Source organism: Herpailurus yagouaroundi, unplaced genomic scaffold (assembly GCF_014898765.1).
Source record: "Herpailurus yagouaroundi ecotype Mexico unplaced genomic scaffold, PumYag 203, whole genome shotgun sequence".
NCBI classification, from domain to species: domain Eukaryota; kingdom Metazoa; phylum Chordata; class Mammalia; order Carnivora; family Felidae; genus Herpailurus; species Herpailurus yagouaroundi.
The window spans coordinates 5,096,557-5,111,430 of NW_024412434.1; the positions used below are offsets into that span (position 1 = coordinate 5,096,557).

The window sequence follows — 14,874 nt, forward strand, 5'->3', positions numbered from 1 at the left end:
AAATAAATTAATTAAAAAAAAAAAAAAAAAGATTCAAGAAAAAGAACTTCACCCAGGGCCTGGTATGAAGAAGCAAATACACAACAGATATCAACTGATGTTTGTTTCCTCTGTCTTCTAAGAGGAAATTATTTTATTAATTGAATCATCGTAATTGTGCTTAGGGTAACTCAGTCTACAATATTTTCACTCTACAAAATTAGGCTTCAAGCAACTATTACAATAGAAAGTTCTGTCACTGTCTCTCTCCAGCTTCTTTGCCAGCTTGTAATTTGTATTAGGAAAGTATCACCTGGCTATGACTTGCTCCTTTTATCTTCACCCAAATGCTGTCTACCATTTTGGAGAAGGCTGGATATTGATAGTAGGTAGTGGGACTTGTCCTGGGCAAGAACATGAATGTGGGAGTTAACGATAGATACATAGATGTAAGGAGAGAGATGAGGTAGAGGTAGGTGGTGAGTGCCTGGTGAGGTATGAGGACAGGAAACCAATTTAAATACATGGCAGGTTGTCCTTGGGACAGTTATTGGCACACAAATCAGGTGGAAGGCCATGGTTAGAAACTGTTGGTAGGCAATAGTCAGCAAAATGATAGGTGAATTGGTATTTCTTCTGAGATGTGGATTTGATGAGCAAGCTGCCAAGGACGACCTGAAAGCAGCTAGTACTCTTTGGGCTCCTGATGGTTCACTGAAGCATTGTTTCATAAATTTCTGTACAAGTTTATGTTTGTATAACTTTATTATGTACAAAGTTATTACCTTTTCCTTTCTATAGATTCAGTAGATAGGTTTTCTTTATTTTGAGCAAGGTTTACCCACTTGTATTCTCTCGTGAATTCCAAATCTGAGGGATGTCTCTTCAGTTCTCTGTATGAAGTAGTTGTCATTTATTCAGTACTTGCTATATGCTAGTCATCTTACCAGTCCTTAATAGATTTCTGTTTCCTACCAGAGCTTCCTGACCTGAACTGTTTGCCACTTCATTTACTTTTATTTTTTCCAGATGTGGCCTCCCATATATTTATTTTAGTTCCTGTGTTCCTTGATAATACAGTACAGGGGTCAAGAGTATGTCTTTAGAGCCAGGACTGTCTGGGTTTGCATCCCAGCTCTATCTTACTAGCTGTGGAAGTATGGGCAAATTAATATCTCTGTTCCTCAGTTTTGTTCTCTGTAAAGTAGGACTAAAAATAGTACCTTTCACAGGGTTTTGTGAGAATTGAATACATTAATGTATGAAAAATTATTAGAGCCTGGCACATTTTATGCTCTCAGATGTTAACAATTTTCTGATTTGTAATTCTCATAGCCTTCCTTAAGCAGACATTTTGCTGATGAGGAACCTGAAGTTCAGAGAGAGAATTGGCTTTTAGGTGTTACGCTGTTGTCTTGCTTACTAAATGTTTTTCTTTCTTTCTTTTTTTAACGTTTTATTTATTTTTGAGAAAGAGAGCACGCGAATGAGGGGGGGCAGGTGGGGACAAGATCAGAAGCGGGCTCTGAGCTGATAGCAGAGAGTCTGATGAGGGCTGGAACTCACAAACTGTGAGATCATGGCCTGAGCCGAAGTCAGATGCTTATCTGACTGAGCCACCCAGGTGCCCCTAAATATTTTTCGTCTTTACAGAGTATGAAAGACGTAATATTTGTCTATAGTTGTCCATCTCTGTTTCTCACAAGAACAGCAAACGTGTATTTTAAAGGGTGAGGGAGGCATTAGAAAGATGCTGTGTGTTTGTAATGGTAACAATTATTCAGCAAGCATTCAAGTCCCTACTAAGTGCCAGTCACTGTGCTAGGAGTTAAACACAGTTCTGGCTTCAAGGAGTTTACAAGCAGGTGAGGAAGGTAGACAAGTTAATTGACTGTTGCAATAGAGGAAGGCAGACAAGTTAATTAACTGTTGCAATATACAGTAATAAGTATAATCTTTAAATGCAGATGCTATAAGAACACATAGGATAAGCTGCTCATCCAAATTTATTTGGGGTGGTTTATGGTGTTGGGTTGGAGAAAAAAGTAAAGTCTAAGCTAGTCTTAAAAGATGCACAAAGGGGCGCCTGGGTGGCTCAGTTGGTTAAGCATCCGACTTCAGCTCAGGTCATGATCTCCCGGTCTGTGAGTTCGAGCCCTGCGTCGGGCTCTGTGCTGACAGCTCAGAGCTTGGAGCCTGCTTCAGATTCTGTGTTTCCCTCTCTCTCTGCCCCCCTCCTCATGCTCTGTCTCTGTCTCAAAAATAAATAAAAACATTTTTAAAAAAGATGCACAAAGAGTAGGAAGGAGAAAGACGAGTGCCTTGTGGGCAGAGGTGACCTTGCATCAAGGCATACCCACTTGAGAAGAGCATCGTGAATGTGGGAAACAACATACCTTATGGTATGACTGAAGTTGAACCATGTGAATTTGTCAGATTTGATCATTTTGACCACCAAAAGAGCATTGTGAGAGGAAGGATGATGGGAGGTGGAGCTGAAAAAGCAAACAAGAGCCAGGTCAAAAAGAGCCTAATTTTACCTGATTACAAATGTATGCTCTCCCGGACTTTTAAACAGATGAGTATTATTTTTTATTTTTTTAAAGATTCATCCTCAGGATGGGTACATTTCATTGTATATAAATTTTTTACCTCAGGGATGGAAACTGGAAAATGAATCCTAGTTAATGATATATGCATGGTGAAGTATTTTAGGTGAAAGTGTACTGAAGTCTGCAGGTTACATTGAAATGCATTAAAAAATGAGATGGATGGATAGATACATGATTAAACAGTAAAATTATAAAATGTTACTGATCAGATTTTAGTGGTTATAGGAGTGTTCCCTGTAAAATGTATTCGCTTTTTCTGTATGTTTAGATTTGTTGGGGGTAAGTCACTAGAGAAAGCAAAGTCAGGGCTGGATATGAAGGTAGGCAAGAATTATTTTCCTACCTATAAAGTAAGTTTATAAACTTACTTTAGTTATAATGTGGTATGTCTAGAAATCACCTCTAATCAGTCATTGTTCTATCCCTTGCGCCCAGAGCAGAGCTTAGATCCTAGCAGGTGTCCAATAAATATTTGAATGTTGAATATTCCATAATCTCTGTAATCATACGAAATTTTTTAAGTTATGCTTGAAGTCCCAAATACAAATGTATTGTATACATTTGTTATCCTAGGTCCCTTCACATAACATAGTTTCACATAACCACAAATAATACTGTAATATTCTGTAGACATGCTAGTAAATATGATCTTGAGAAAGTCACTTGTTCACTTACCAGTATTTATTAAGTATTTATTTTGGTGGTTGCTAGGGATTTGGATCGTATCATGAATAGATATATCAAAAATTTGGATTTGATTAAAAGGTATTAAGCAGAGGGTGTGACATAGACATACTGAGAACAATTATGTGTAAAGGAAGTGAATTGGAAAGGGTCTAGTACTTTTTTCTCTAGATGATTTCTTACTCAAAATTATACTGCAATGCCATCCATTTTAAATGTGATAGAAGATCTCTTAAAATTTTCCCAGGGGAGTAAATACCTTCTTTTGTTGTCGTTGTTGTTGTTGTTGTTGTTAATAAATGTTTCTGTAGGAAATCTGTTAATATCTAGTTAGTTGAGCCCAATGTTGGGATTGTTCTTTTTTTTTCTTTTTTAAATAACCAATTAAAAAAAAAAAAATACAAGGATTGACTTGCTTACTGATTTACCACTGTTGCCATCAGCTATTTCCAACAGAGTCTTCTCTTTTTACTTTAGCTTCCTCTAGAATACAGTGTAATCTCTTAGTACCTTTTTGTCACCAAGATAATACAACTAAATCCCTAAAAATTGAAAATAAAAAGGTCACCTTGTTAAATTTTCTTTTTTCCCTTCAGCCTAGTAAAGAAAGATATTTAAATTAAGGTTAATGGTAGATTTTGGAGTACATACAGGGCTAGAAAATACTTAATTTCATAGGAACTGTCTGAGAATTTATTTTGGAGTTAGAACTGGGCTTATTAAGCTTGTGTAAGGGAGACTGTTGTATGGGTTTGTGAGATTTAATCACCAATTAACCACTAATCAGTCCTAGTTGTAAAAGTGAATTCATATCTCTATGTAAATTTGCAGAACATTTTTTTCCTTTTAGGTCACATAAATCTTTGGAATACAGGTATAATGACATTTGAGATATATGTACACTTATATAAGAAATGAATATAAGCAATGGAATTTAAATTTTGTGTTTTATTGACCACAGAAAGTAATCTGGGCTGGAGAGAAGGTAACTACTCAGGTGGAGCATTACTAAGAAAATTACTATTAATGTATTCTTATTTTTTTCTTTAATGTCTTTATAAATTTTTCATGAACTAAATTTTGTGATGGTATCTTTCATATTAGTATAAAGAAAATCTGAACCTTCCTTACTATTCTTCCCACAGATATTTTATTGTGCAGATTTGATTATGCATGGATGAGGAACAGGGTTAATATGTATGTGAATTTTTTCAGTGTTTTCTAACATTCTTAAGTAATTTCTCATGAAACTTCCTTAAGGGGAAAAATAAATGCCCTGACGTACAAAATCTCTTATTTTCTCATAGATGTACTTGAGGGATACAATGGAACGATATTTGCATATGGACAAACATCCTCTGGGAAGACACATACAATGGAGGTAATATTTTATAATCTGTACTTGCATGTGGTTTGCAGAATAGAGGTGCATTCATTATTTGCGAAATGATTTTACTGTGTTTAAACAGCTTTATTCTGTTGCTTACTCTCCTATGAATAATACATAGGTAACATCACTGTTGGAATCTAATCAGTTCTGGAGTTTGAAATTATATATTTGAAATCATATCTAGCTTTGTTTTGACAGCATAACCACACAATTATAAACATTTTAGAATTAACAGGAATTTTCTTTATGATGGAAATTTGAAATCTTGAATGTTTTATGTTTTCATTTCTATTCAGAGCAATTCGTTCTCCTCTCCAAATACCTGCCACTTTTCTTTAATAGGAATGTGTCCACAATTGTCGGTGCTGCCATTATAATAAGATGTGGATCTGCCCAAACTTTGCTTCTAGAAAACATCCTGTATCTTATGCTGCTGCTACAAAGCATCTGCTTTTGTCATTTACCTGAGCATTCTATATAAATGGCTGAATATTTTAGTGTAATTCACATTACTCGTTTCCATAAAGTTACGGAGAATAAGGACATTTCTAGCACTTGCGTGGATTTGACTTGAAGGAACAGTATGAACTTACATTGGAAGAAACAAACTAAAACTCTTTCTTTAGAATATGTTCATTTCACAAGCATGGACAATCTAAATCTAATGATTAAATAAAAGGCTAAGATCAGTTGGTAACCCATGTTGTTGACATGCAGTATTTATGTATAATTTTCAAATATATGTAATAGTTGAATTGGATTTTTTACATATTTGTAGAGCCATTTCACAATAAAATGGCAACAATTACAATTTCTATCCTCTATTGGCTGTAAATTGTAGATTGGAAGTTTCTACTTTTAATTCATACTTAAAGTCTCATTTTCTGTTTAGGGTAAACTTCATGATCCAGAAGGCATGGGCATTATTCCAAGAATAGTGCAAGATATTTTTAATTACATTTATTCTATGGATGAAAATTTGGAATTTCATATTAAGGTAAAATCCGTGGTGTATTTTGTTTTATATTAGAATAATTTTATTCCAAGAAATAATAAATGCTCTTTTGTTTTAAAAATATTTTTAGTTATTTTATGGACAGTTACAGTAGAAAGATCATTAGAGTTAGTAAACTGAGGGTTCTTAATCTGCAACTAGATGACCTTAAACAAGGTCATAAAGTCTCTTTTGTCTTAGCCTCCTCTGTAAAGTGATGGAGTTTATTACTGAACTCAAAGGTTCTTACTGCTCTCATGAGTCTAATTCATTGAAGATGGAGATATGTAATAGAAATTGCTTTTTAGTTACATGAGCAGTTTAGAGAATTTAGATATTCCTGTTAGAACATGAGCTGTGGCTGAGTTGTTAACTCTGTCCTCTGGTATAGATGGTACTTGGCACTCAAACCCCAATAAATTTAATGAACTAATTATGAATTATTTTATACTACTATAGTAGGATAAAATAGTAGTATATTAGTAGTATAGTAGTAGTAGTAGTATAGTAGTATACTATTATAAATTATTTTATAATTTTAATTAGTTGATCTTTTTTTACTTTATTTCTTTGCCCTTCAGGTTTCATATTTTGAAATTTATTTGGATAAGATAAGGGACCTGTTAGATGGTAAGTTAAATTCTTGCTCTTTTATCATTTTAAAATAGCACATGTTACTTTTTTTAATAGGTGTGAGACCATTTCTAAGTAACCTCTATGAAATTGACTTAAATTACAAGAAACCGATTTTAAAGTTCTTTTAAAGTTAGTTGAATTTCTTTTACACATTGAATAACTTATTTAAAGCACATATTTATGGGTGCTTGTGTTTCTTAAGTAGTAATTAGAGAAATGGATTGTAGTTAGAGGTCCTGAGTCCTAGTCTGCTGTCAGATACATTGCCCTTGGGCAAACTGTTCAACCACTCTGGCTTGTTATTTCCAAAATGTGGGTGGTAGAGGTTGCATTGGACCTAAAATTCTATATTGCTGCATTAAGTTTCTATTCAGATCTCCTCTAACTGTTTCTACAGAGTCTTTTTTAATAGTGATGTGTTCATATTTTTAAAATTTACCTATTATTAGGCCGCTTGGGAAAGGAAACAATCTATTGAATTAGCTATTTCATGACTAGTGTTAGAGTTTAGGAGAATGTTGCTGATATTATTTATTTGTCTTTTTCAGTTTCAAAGACCAACCTTTCCGTTCATGAAGATAAAAACCGAGTTCCCTATGTAAAGGTACTTATAAGATAATACAGAATGCTTGTTTAGAAAAATCCTGTAATAGGGGCGCCTAGGTGGCTCAGTTGGTTAAGCGTCTGATTCGGCTCAGGTCATGATTTCAAAGTTCATGAGTTTAAGTCCTGTGTTGGGCTCTGCTGACAGCTCAGAGCCTGGTGCCTGCTTCAGATTCTGTCTTCCTCTCTCTGCCTCAAAAATAAATAAACATTAAAGAAAAATTTTTTTAAAGAAAAACGCTGTAAGAAAATTTTTTAAGGTTATTGACATATTAAAAAAAATTATTTTATAGGGATGCACAGAACGTTTTGTATGTAGTCCAGATGAAGTTATGGATACCATTGATGAAGGAAAATCCAACAGACATGTAGCAGTTACAAGTAAGTAGAATGTTTATTAACACGAGTTAAGGTACAGAGCTGCCTTAAAATATCTTTATCAAGTTGGTTAATTGTAAGATTTTTATGTAAAGTGATGCTTTAGAAATTATTAGTAAGGGAAAGCCATGTTTGTTTATAGTTGTTTGTGTAATTTCATTGCAGATATGAATGAACATAGCTCTAGGAGTCACAGTATATTTCTTATTAATGTAAAACAAGAGAACACGCAAACGGAACAAAAGCTGAGTGGAAAACTTTATCTGGTTGATTTAGCTGGTAGTGAAAAGGTAAAATCTTTATATTCTGGTAGATATTTAAGCATTTTTATAAACTTTAGCTTGAATTTGGACTTAGGCATTATTCATTGTTAACATCTTGAAAACTTATCAAATTGGATTTGGTAGTATTTTTGAGAGTTTAAAAGCATTGATGCATTGCCAATGACTACTTAAACTGAAAAATCAGTTGCAAGTTACTATCATTTGTGCCATAGTCCAGTTCAACCAATAGGTGTTACCTTTTACTTAGGGTATATGTTTTTATTGAGAATTAGTTCAGCATATATTGTTATCAATTTTATTAGTTATTCTTTTCCTAATTTTTGGTATCTATTTTATCCATATTGGCAGTGGGCTCCCTGTGAAAACTGATAACTATCCATTAGTCTTTTCTGGTTTGGTTGTACCTATTTTCTTTCCTTTGGATGATTATTTAATTATTACAGACTCTACTGTGGACTGTCATCTGATTATAATTTATGTGAAAATCAAAATAAGTTCAAATATTTTAATATTGATCTCTGCAACCATTTTTGCTGTTTCACTAATTTGTTTCTTCTGATTAAAATGACATACCTACTCCCTTTTACTCAAGCCTTAAACATATCCTTCAAAGCCTGTCTTTAATTTTGTGAATTCTGAGAGGCTGTTTCTTCAGCCGACATTGCTAGTCTACTATTTTATCCTATCTTTAACATGTGTATTTTATATCTTTTTTAAAAGCAGGTTTGCTTATATATTTAAATTCAGTACATAACAGAATATCAACCTTATGATTTAGCAAATTTTAAAAGGTTCCTCTTTAATGGAGCAAAGGGGATTAACAAATAGTAAATTGCAAATGTACCTGAAAATTTGTTATTTTCAAGAGCACAAACTAAAAATAAAATTCGGGATCTCCTTAATCACATTCTTGTCATGGACCTACAGTTGTCAGAAGACCAATACTCAAGTAGTGATAGCTTAGAGTAAATAACTGACAAAATCATGAAGCTTTTCATTTTGTTCTTTGCTGGTTATTGATGACCTCTGAACTTTTTAGAAAATTCAAAGAAAATAATTCTTAAACTTACAGTTTTGTTTTCATTCTTTTGAAATCTTATGCATAGGTTAGTAAAACTGGAGCTGAAGGTGCTGTGCTGGATGAAGCTAAGAACATCAACAAGTCACTTTCTGCTCTTGGAAATGTCATTTCTGCTTTGGCAGAGGGAAGTGTGAGTACACACGTCTTCTCTTTCTCTATGGTTATCTTATGGGGAATTACTTAAGTATCAATGTATGTATATGCATGGATGTTTGTGGGGCCAGGGTGGAGCGGGCATCTGGTGTTTTTAAGTCAGTATGTGTAAATTAGTTGTCTTTAGGAATTTATAGTAGTATGTATGTTCTAGTTCCCATCATAATATTATCAGTTAAAATAGCCAAAATCCCTTTGTAATTTACTCACAGTATTTATAAACAGATTTTATTCAGTAGAAACCCATTGGTCTTTGTTTCTTTTGTTTTTGTATTGTAGACGTATGTTCCATATCGCGATAGTAAAATGACAAGAATTCTTCAAGATTCATTAGGTGGAAACTGTAGAACCACTATTGTAATTTGCTGCTCTCCATCATCGTACAACGAATCTGAAACAAAATCTACACTCCTGTTTGGTCAAAGGTTTGTTGTTAAGAAAATACAAAGTCTAAATGTAGATAGGTCTTTTGTTTATTAAATCTAGGAAAATAAAGGTAGACATTCAAATCAGTGCATATTGTTAATATGACACAACTTTTTAATTGAGAGATAATACAAGCAAGGTCCATTTTTAAAACTGCTTAGATTTGAATTAAGTTTTAGTACATATTGAAATCAAATGTTAAGTTCAGTCAAATTTATAGGAGAAGCTTTAATTAAACATTAAAGAAAATAAGTATTTGAGTCAGATAACAAAAGCTTGACAAATCTAATTCTATGTTAGTCTGTTGACAGGTTCAAATAATGAGATAATATGAATTGGTTAACCTAGGAAAGTCATTAGTGATGATTTTATTTTTGACCTTCAACAATAATTTTTTTTTATTCAGCCTTGCAAAAGAATTAGGAAAATATGGGCCCTTTTTTTTTTATCCTCCTCTGGTGGTTAATTTTTTTTGTCTTTAAGCTATTCACAGATTTGGGACTGACCCAAATTTATTTAGCTTGTTGAAGAAGCACTGTAGTAATTATGGGTCTTTGTATTTAGTCTAAAGATAATTAAACAGTCAAATTACTCAGCCATATATGCCATACATATATATAAAAAACAGAGATCTATAGATAGTAATTGAAAATAGTTAATTTTAGTCACACTTTTTTCCTGCAATTACTTCTTTTAGGGCCAAAACAATTAAGAACACAGTTTGTGTAAATGTAGAATTAACTGCAGAACAGTGGAAAAAGAAGTATGAAAGAGAAAAGGAAAAAAATAAGACCCTGCGGAACACCATTCAATGGCTTGAAAATGAACTCAACCGGTGGCGTAATGGTAATAATTTATAAAATCTGTCATTTTGAGTTTGTTGAATATGAATGTAAAACTATTTTATAAATTTGAGACTGACACGAATATAAATAAGAATAGCAAAGCGTATCCATTTTTATTTTTTAAGTATTAGAGATCATCAAATAAAAATGACTACAGTCTTTTAAATTCTGATTTTACCTGAAATAATAAATAGAGGCATAAAGGCCATCTTGGGAGCTATAGCAATCAAGGCACAGATGGCAAGTTTCCTAGATTAGGGTGGAAGCAATAAAAATTACAAGATTTGGTGACTGGATTTAGAAGATGGGGGTGAGTGAAAAGTAATTGTAGTTTTTTAAATCTCAGACTGAGCAGATAAAGTTGGTGAGAGCTGCTGAAATTGAATAAAATTGTCATTAGTTTTAGACAGGTGGATGTTTATTAACTATCTGTTGTCTTATTTTAGGAGAGACAGTGCCTATTGATGAACAGTTTGACAAAGAGAAAGCCAACTTGGAAGCTTTTGCAGTGGATAAGGATATTACCATCACCAATGATAAACCCGCAGCTACGATTGGAGTTACTGGAAACTTTACTGATGCTGAGAGAAGAAAGTGTGAGGAAGAAATTGCTAAATTGTACAAACAACTTGATGACAAGGTACGTATTGTTCACATTCTATTTTGTTTTAGAATGCTATGACATACAGGTATTTTTATTTTCTAATTTTAATATTGTGGGTCCAGGTGACCTGTGTATACATCTTTCCTTGATTTGTTAACCTTTTGAAAATCGTAAAGTTGACCCTCAGACAACACTGGTTTGAACTGCATGGGTCCACTTAGATGTGGGTTTTTTTGATACAGTACAGTAATGTAAATGTATTTTCTTTATGATTTTAATAACATTTTCTTTAAATACTACATATAATATAACATAAAAAAGATGTTAATTGTCTATATTATTGGTAAACCTTCTGTTCAACAGCAGACTACCAATATTTTAAGTTTTGGGGAAGTCAGAGGTTACATGTGGATCTTCAACTCCATGGAGGGGTCAGCACCCCTAACCCTTGTATTGTTCAAGGGTCATCTGTTTTAATAAAAAATATAAAATCACAATTTCTGTTTCTGTGCAGAAACTATGTATGAGACTTAATTTTTTCCCCCTCTTCTTTAATTTTCTGAAGGAAATTGAACATTGGGTTATTGGAGAGCCCTAATGAAATTATCTCTTAGAATCAGGGGTCTAAGGACTCAATAATAAAGGTGATGCAAGAGATTAGAGAGGGAACAGAATAAAGTGGTAATAGTGTTTTCCTGCTTTGATTATATCCATTAGAAGTGTGAAAAATAACAAATTACAAAGCAAATAGGAAAGGGAAAACGAGAACAGTGAAGAGACTAGAAGAAAATAGTTCTGGTTTTGTTTTTAGTTGGAATTTTATATGTGTTGTAGGCAGATATGGCAAGTTTGAAGTAGCTGAATGGCCTTTCTATCTATCTTTCCTTCTTTTTTATTTAAATTCAAGTTAGTTAACATATAGTGTAGTCTTGGTTTAGGAGTAAAACCCAATGATTCATCACTTAATATAACACCTGATGCTTATCCCAACAAGTGCCCTGCTTAATGCCCATCACCCATTTAACCCATCCATCCACCCACCTCCCCTCCAACAGCCTTCTGTTTGTTCTGTGTTTAAGAGTCTCTTATGGCTTTCCTCCATGGCTTTCCTCCCTCTCTGTTTTTATATATTTTTCTTTCCCTTCCCCTGTGTTCCTCTGTTGAGTTTGTCAAATTCCACATACGAGTGAAATCATAAATCTGTCTATCTCTGACTGATGGATTTTGCTTAGCATAATACCCTCCAGTCCTATCCAGTTTGTTGCAAATGGCAAAATTTCATTCTTTTTCATCACCAAGTAGTATTCCAGTGTGTGTGTGTGTGTGTGTGTGTACCACATCTTTATGCATTCATCAGTTGGTGAACATTTGGGCTCTTTCCATAATTTGACTATTGTTGATAGTACTGCTGTAAACATGGGGGTGTGGAGGTATATGTGCTCCTTCGAATCAGCATTTTTGTATCCTTTGGATAAATACTGAGTAGTGCAATTGTTTGGTTGTAGAGTAGTTGTATTTTTACTTTTTTGAAGAACCTCCATACTATTTTCCAGAGTGGCTGCACCAGTTTGCATTCCGACCAACAGTGCAAAAGGGTTCCCCTTTCTCCACATCCTTGCCAACATCTGTTGTTTCCTGAGTTGTTAATTTTAGCCACTCTGACTGTTGAGGTGGTATCTCAGTGTGGTTTGGATTTGTATTTCCCTGATGATCAGTGATGTTGAGCATCTTTTCGTGTGTTTCTTAGCCATCTCCATGTCTGCTTTGGGAAAATGTCTATTCATATCTTCTGCCCATTTCTTCCCTGGATTATTTGTATTTTGAGTGTTGAGTTTGATAAGTTGTTTATAGATTTTAGATATTAACCCTTTATCCAGTGTGTCATTTGCAAATACCTTGCCTTTTAGTTTTGTTGATTATTTCCTTCACTGTGCAGAAGCTTTTTTATCTTCATGACATCCCAATAGTTCATGTTTGCTTTTATTTCCCTTGCCTCCAGAGACATGTCAGGTAAGAAGTTGCTGCGGCCGAGGTCAAAGAGGTTGTTGCCTGTTTTCTCCTGTAGGATTTTGATGGTTTCCTGTCTTACATTTAGGTCTTTCATCCATTTTGAGTTTATTTTTGTGTATTGTGTAAGAAAGTGGTCCAGTTTCATTCTTTTGCATTTTGCTCTCCAGTTTTTCCAGCACCATTTGAAGAGATTGTCTTTTTTCCATTGGATGGTCTTTCTTGTTTTGTTGAAGATTAGTTGGCCATATATTTGTGGGCCCATTTCTGGGTTCTCTGTTCCATTGGTCTGTGTGTTTGTTTTTGTGCCAATACCATACTGTCTTGATGACAGCTTTGTAATACAGCTTAAAGTCTGGGATTTTGATGCCTCCAGCTTTGGTTTTCTTTTTCAAGGGTACTTCAGCTATTCAGGGTCTTTTCTGGTTCTATACAAATTTAAGGATTGTTCATTCTAGCTCTGTGAAGAATGCTGGTGTTATTTTGATGGGGATTGCATTGAATGTGTCTTGCTTTGGGCAGTATTGACATTTTAACAGTATTTGTTCTTCTTTCTGTGAGCGTGGAAAATAGTTTTCAGTGTACAGGTCTTTTACCTCTATGGTTAGGTTTATTCCTAAGTATTTTACGGTTTTTGGTGCAGTTGTAAATGGGATTGATTTCTTGATAGCTCTTTGCTGCTGCTTCATTATTGGTGTATAGAAATGCACCAGATTTTCTATATATTGGTTTTATATCCTGTGACTTTGCTGAATTTGTGTATCAACTCTAGCAGTTTTTTGGTGGAGTCTTTCAGGTTTTCCATGTAGACTATCATGTCCTCTGTGAAGAGTAAGAGTTCGACTTCTTCCTTGCCAGTTTGGATACCTTTTGTTCTTTTTGGTGTCTTGATTGCTGAGGCTAGGACTTCCAGTACTGTGTTGAACAACACTGCTGAGAGTGGGCACCCCTGTTGTGTTCTTGATCTTAGGGGGAAAGCTCTTAGTTCTTCCCCATCGAGGATGATATTAGCTATGGGCCTTTCATATGTGGCTCTTATGATGTTGAAGTATGTTCCTTCTTTCCCTATTCTTTTGAGAGTTTTTATCAAGATGTTGTATTTTGTCAAATGCTTTTTCTGTATCTATGGAAAGGATCATATGGTTCTTATCCTTTTTTTTATCACATTGATTGATTTGAGAATACTGAACCAGCCCTGCAGCCCAGAAATAAATCCCACTTGATCACGGTGAATAATCTTTTGATGTACAGTTGAGTTCAATTTGCTAATATCTTGTTGAGAATTTTTGCATCCATATTCATCAGTGATGCTGGCCCGTAATTCTCCTTTTTAGTGAATGGCCATTACTTTCAATAATAAATTTAAACATGTTTATTATTTTTTAGCATTTAAAGTATTTAATGAATAACTTTTATAAGTTTAAGCTTTTTTAATTGCATGGTAAGTGTTATAACTATTAATTGAAAGACATTCCATCTCTTTCAACAATTTTTTAGGAGATTGAAATAAGCAATGTTGGACTTGGAGAAACAGTTTTGAAATACCTTGATTGGGGGAATAGTTACCTTATAATTCGTATTAGAAAATAATTAGAATCAGATTGTGAGCAATTTTGTTAACTTGGTACTTTAAAATTCTAGGATGAAGAAATTAATCAACAGAGCCAGTTGGTAGAGAAACTAAAGACACAAATGTTGGATCAAGAAGAGGTAAGTTGAATACTTTACATACTGCTTTCAGGAGAGCTTTATAATTTGTCGTTATTATTTGAACATAAAAGATGAACCTACAGATCTCAAAATATACTAGAGTCCATTTAAAAATGTTTTGAATGTGACTGCTTCTCTGTGGGTTGTGCTCTCTGTGCTATCATATTGGGTTGAAGCAAAGATTGATTTCCTCTTAAAGTATTTGTTTTTATTATTTTTTTTTAATGTTTATTTTTGAAAAAGAGAGAGACCTGAGGGGGGAGGGGCAGAGAGAGAGGGAGACACAGAATCTGAAGCAGGTTCCAGGCTCCAAGCTGTCAGCACAGAGCCCAACGCAGGGCTCAAATTTGTGAACCTTGAGATCATGACCTAAGCTGAAATTGGACACTTAACCAACTGAGCCACCCAGACACCCCTAGGAATTTGTTTTTTGTTTTTTGTTTTTTTTTAAGTTAGAGTTCTAACTGGAGGGGAGAAGATAACAATTT

At 34.1% G+C, this 14,874-nt stretch overlaps 1 protein-coding gene across 1 annotated transcript in view; it reads left to right on the forward strand.

The window, feature by feature from the left end:
* Positions 1 to 14,874, forward strand: part of KIF5B (kinesin family member 5B) — a 49,603-nt gene that overhangs the window by 12,506 nt on the left and 22,223 nt on the right. The window contains exons 3-13 of the mRNA XM_040451038.1: positions 4,583 to 4,656; positions 5,558 to 5,662; positions 6,241 to 6,289; positions 6,844 to 6,899; positions 7,192 to 7,279; positions 7,442 to 7,566; positions 8,667 to 8,771; positions 9,074 to 9,219; positions 9,918 to 10,066; positions 10,512 to 10,705; positions 14,318 to 14,386. Of these exons, the coding sequence (XP_040306972.1) occupies positions 4,583 to 4,656; positions 5,558 to 5,662; positions 6,241 to 6,289; positions 6,844 to 6,899; positions 7,192 to 7,279; positions 7,442 to 7,566; positions 8,667 to 8,771; positions 9,074 to 9,219; positions 9,918 to 10,066; positions 10,512 to 10,705; positions 14,318 to 14,386 (1,160 nt within the window). The remainder of the gene's footprint in view (positions 1 to 4,582; positions 4,657 to 5,557; positions 5,663 to 6,240; positions 6,290 to 6,843; positions 6,900 to 7,191; positions 7,280 to 7,441; positions 7,567 to 8,666; positions 8,772 to 9,073; positions 9,220 to 9,917; positions 10,067 to 10,511; positions 10,706 to 14,317; positions 14,387 to 14,874) is intronic.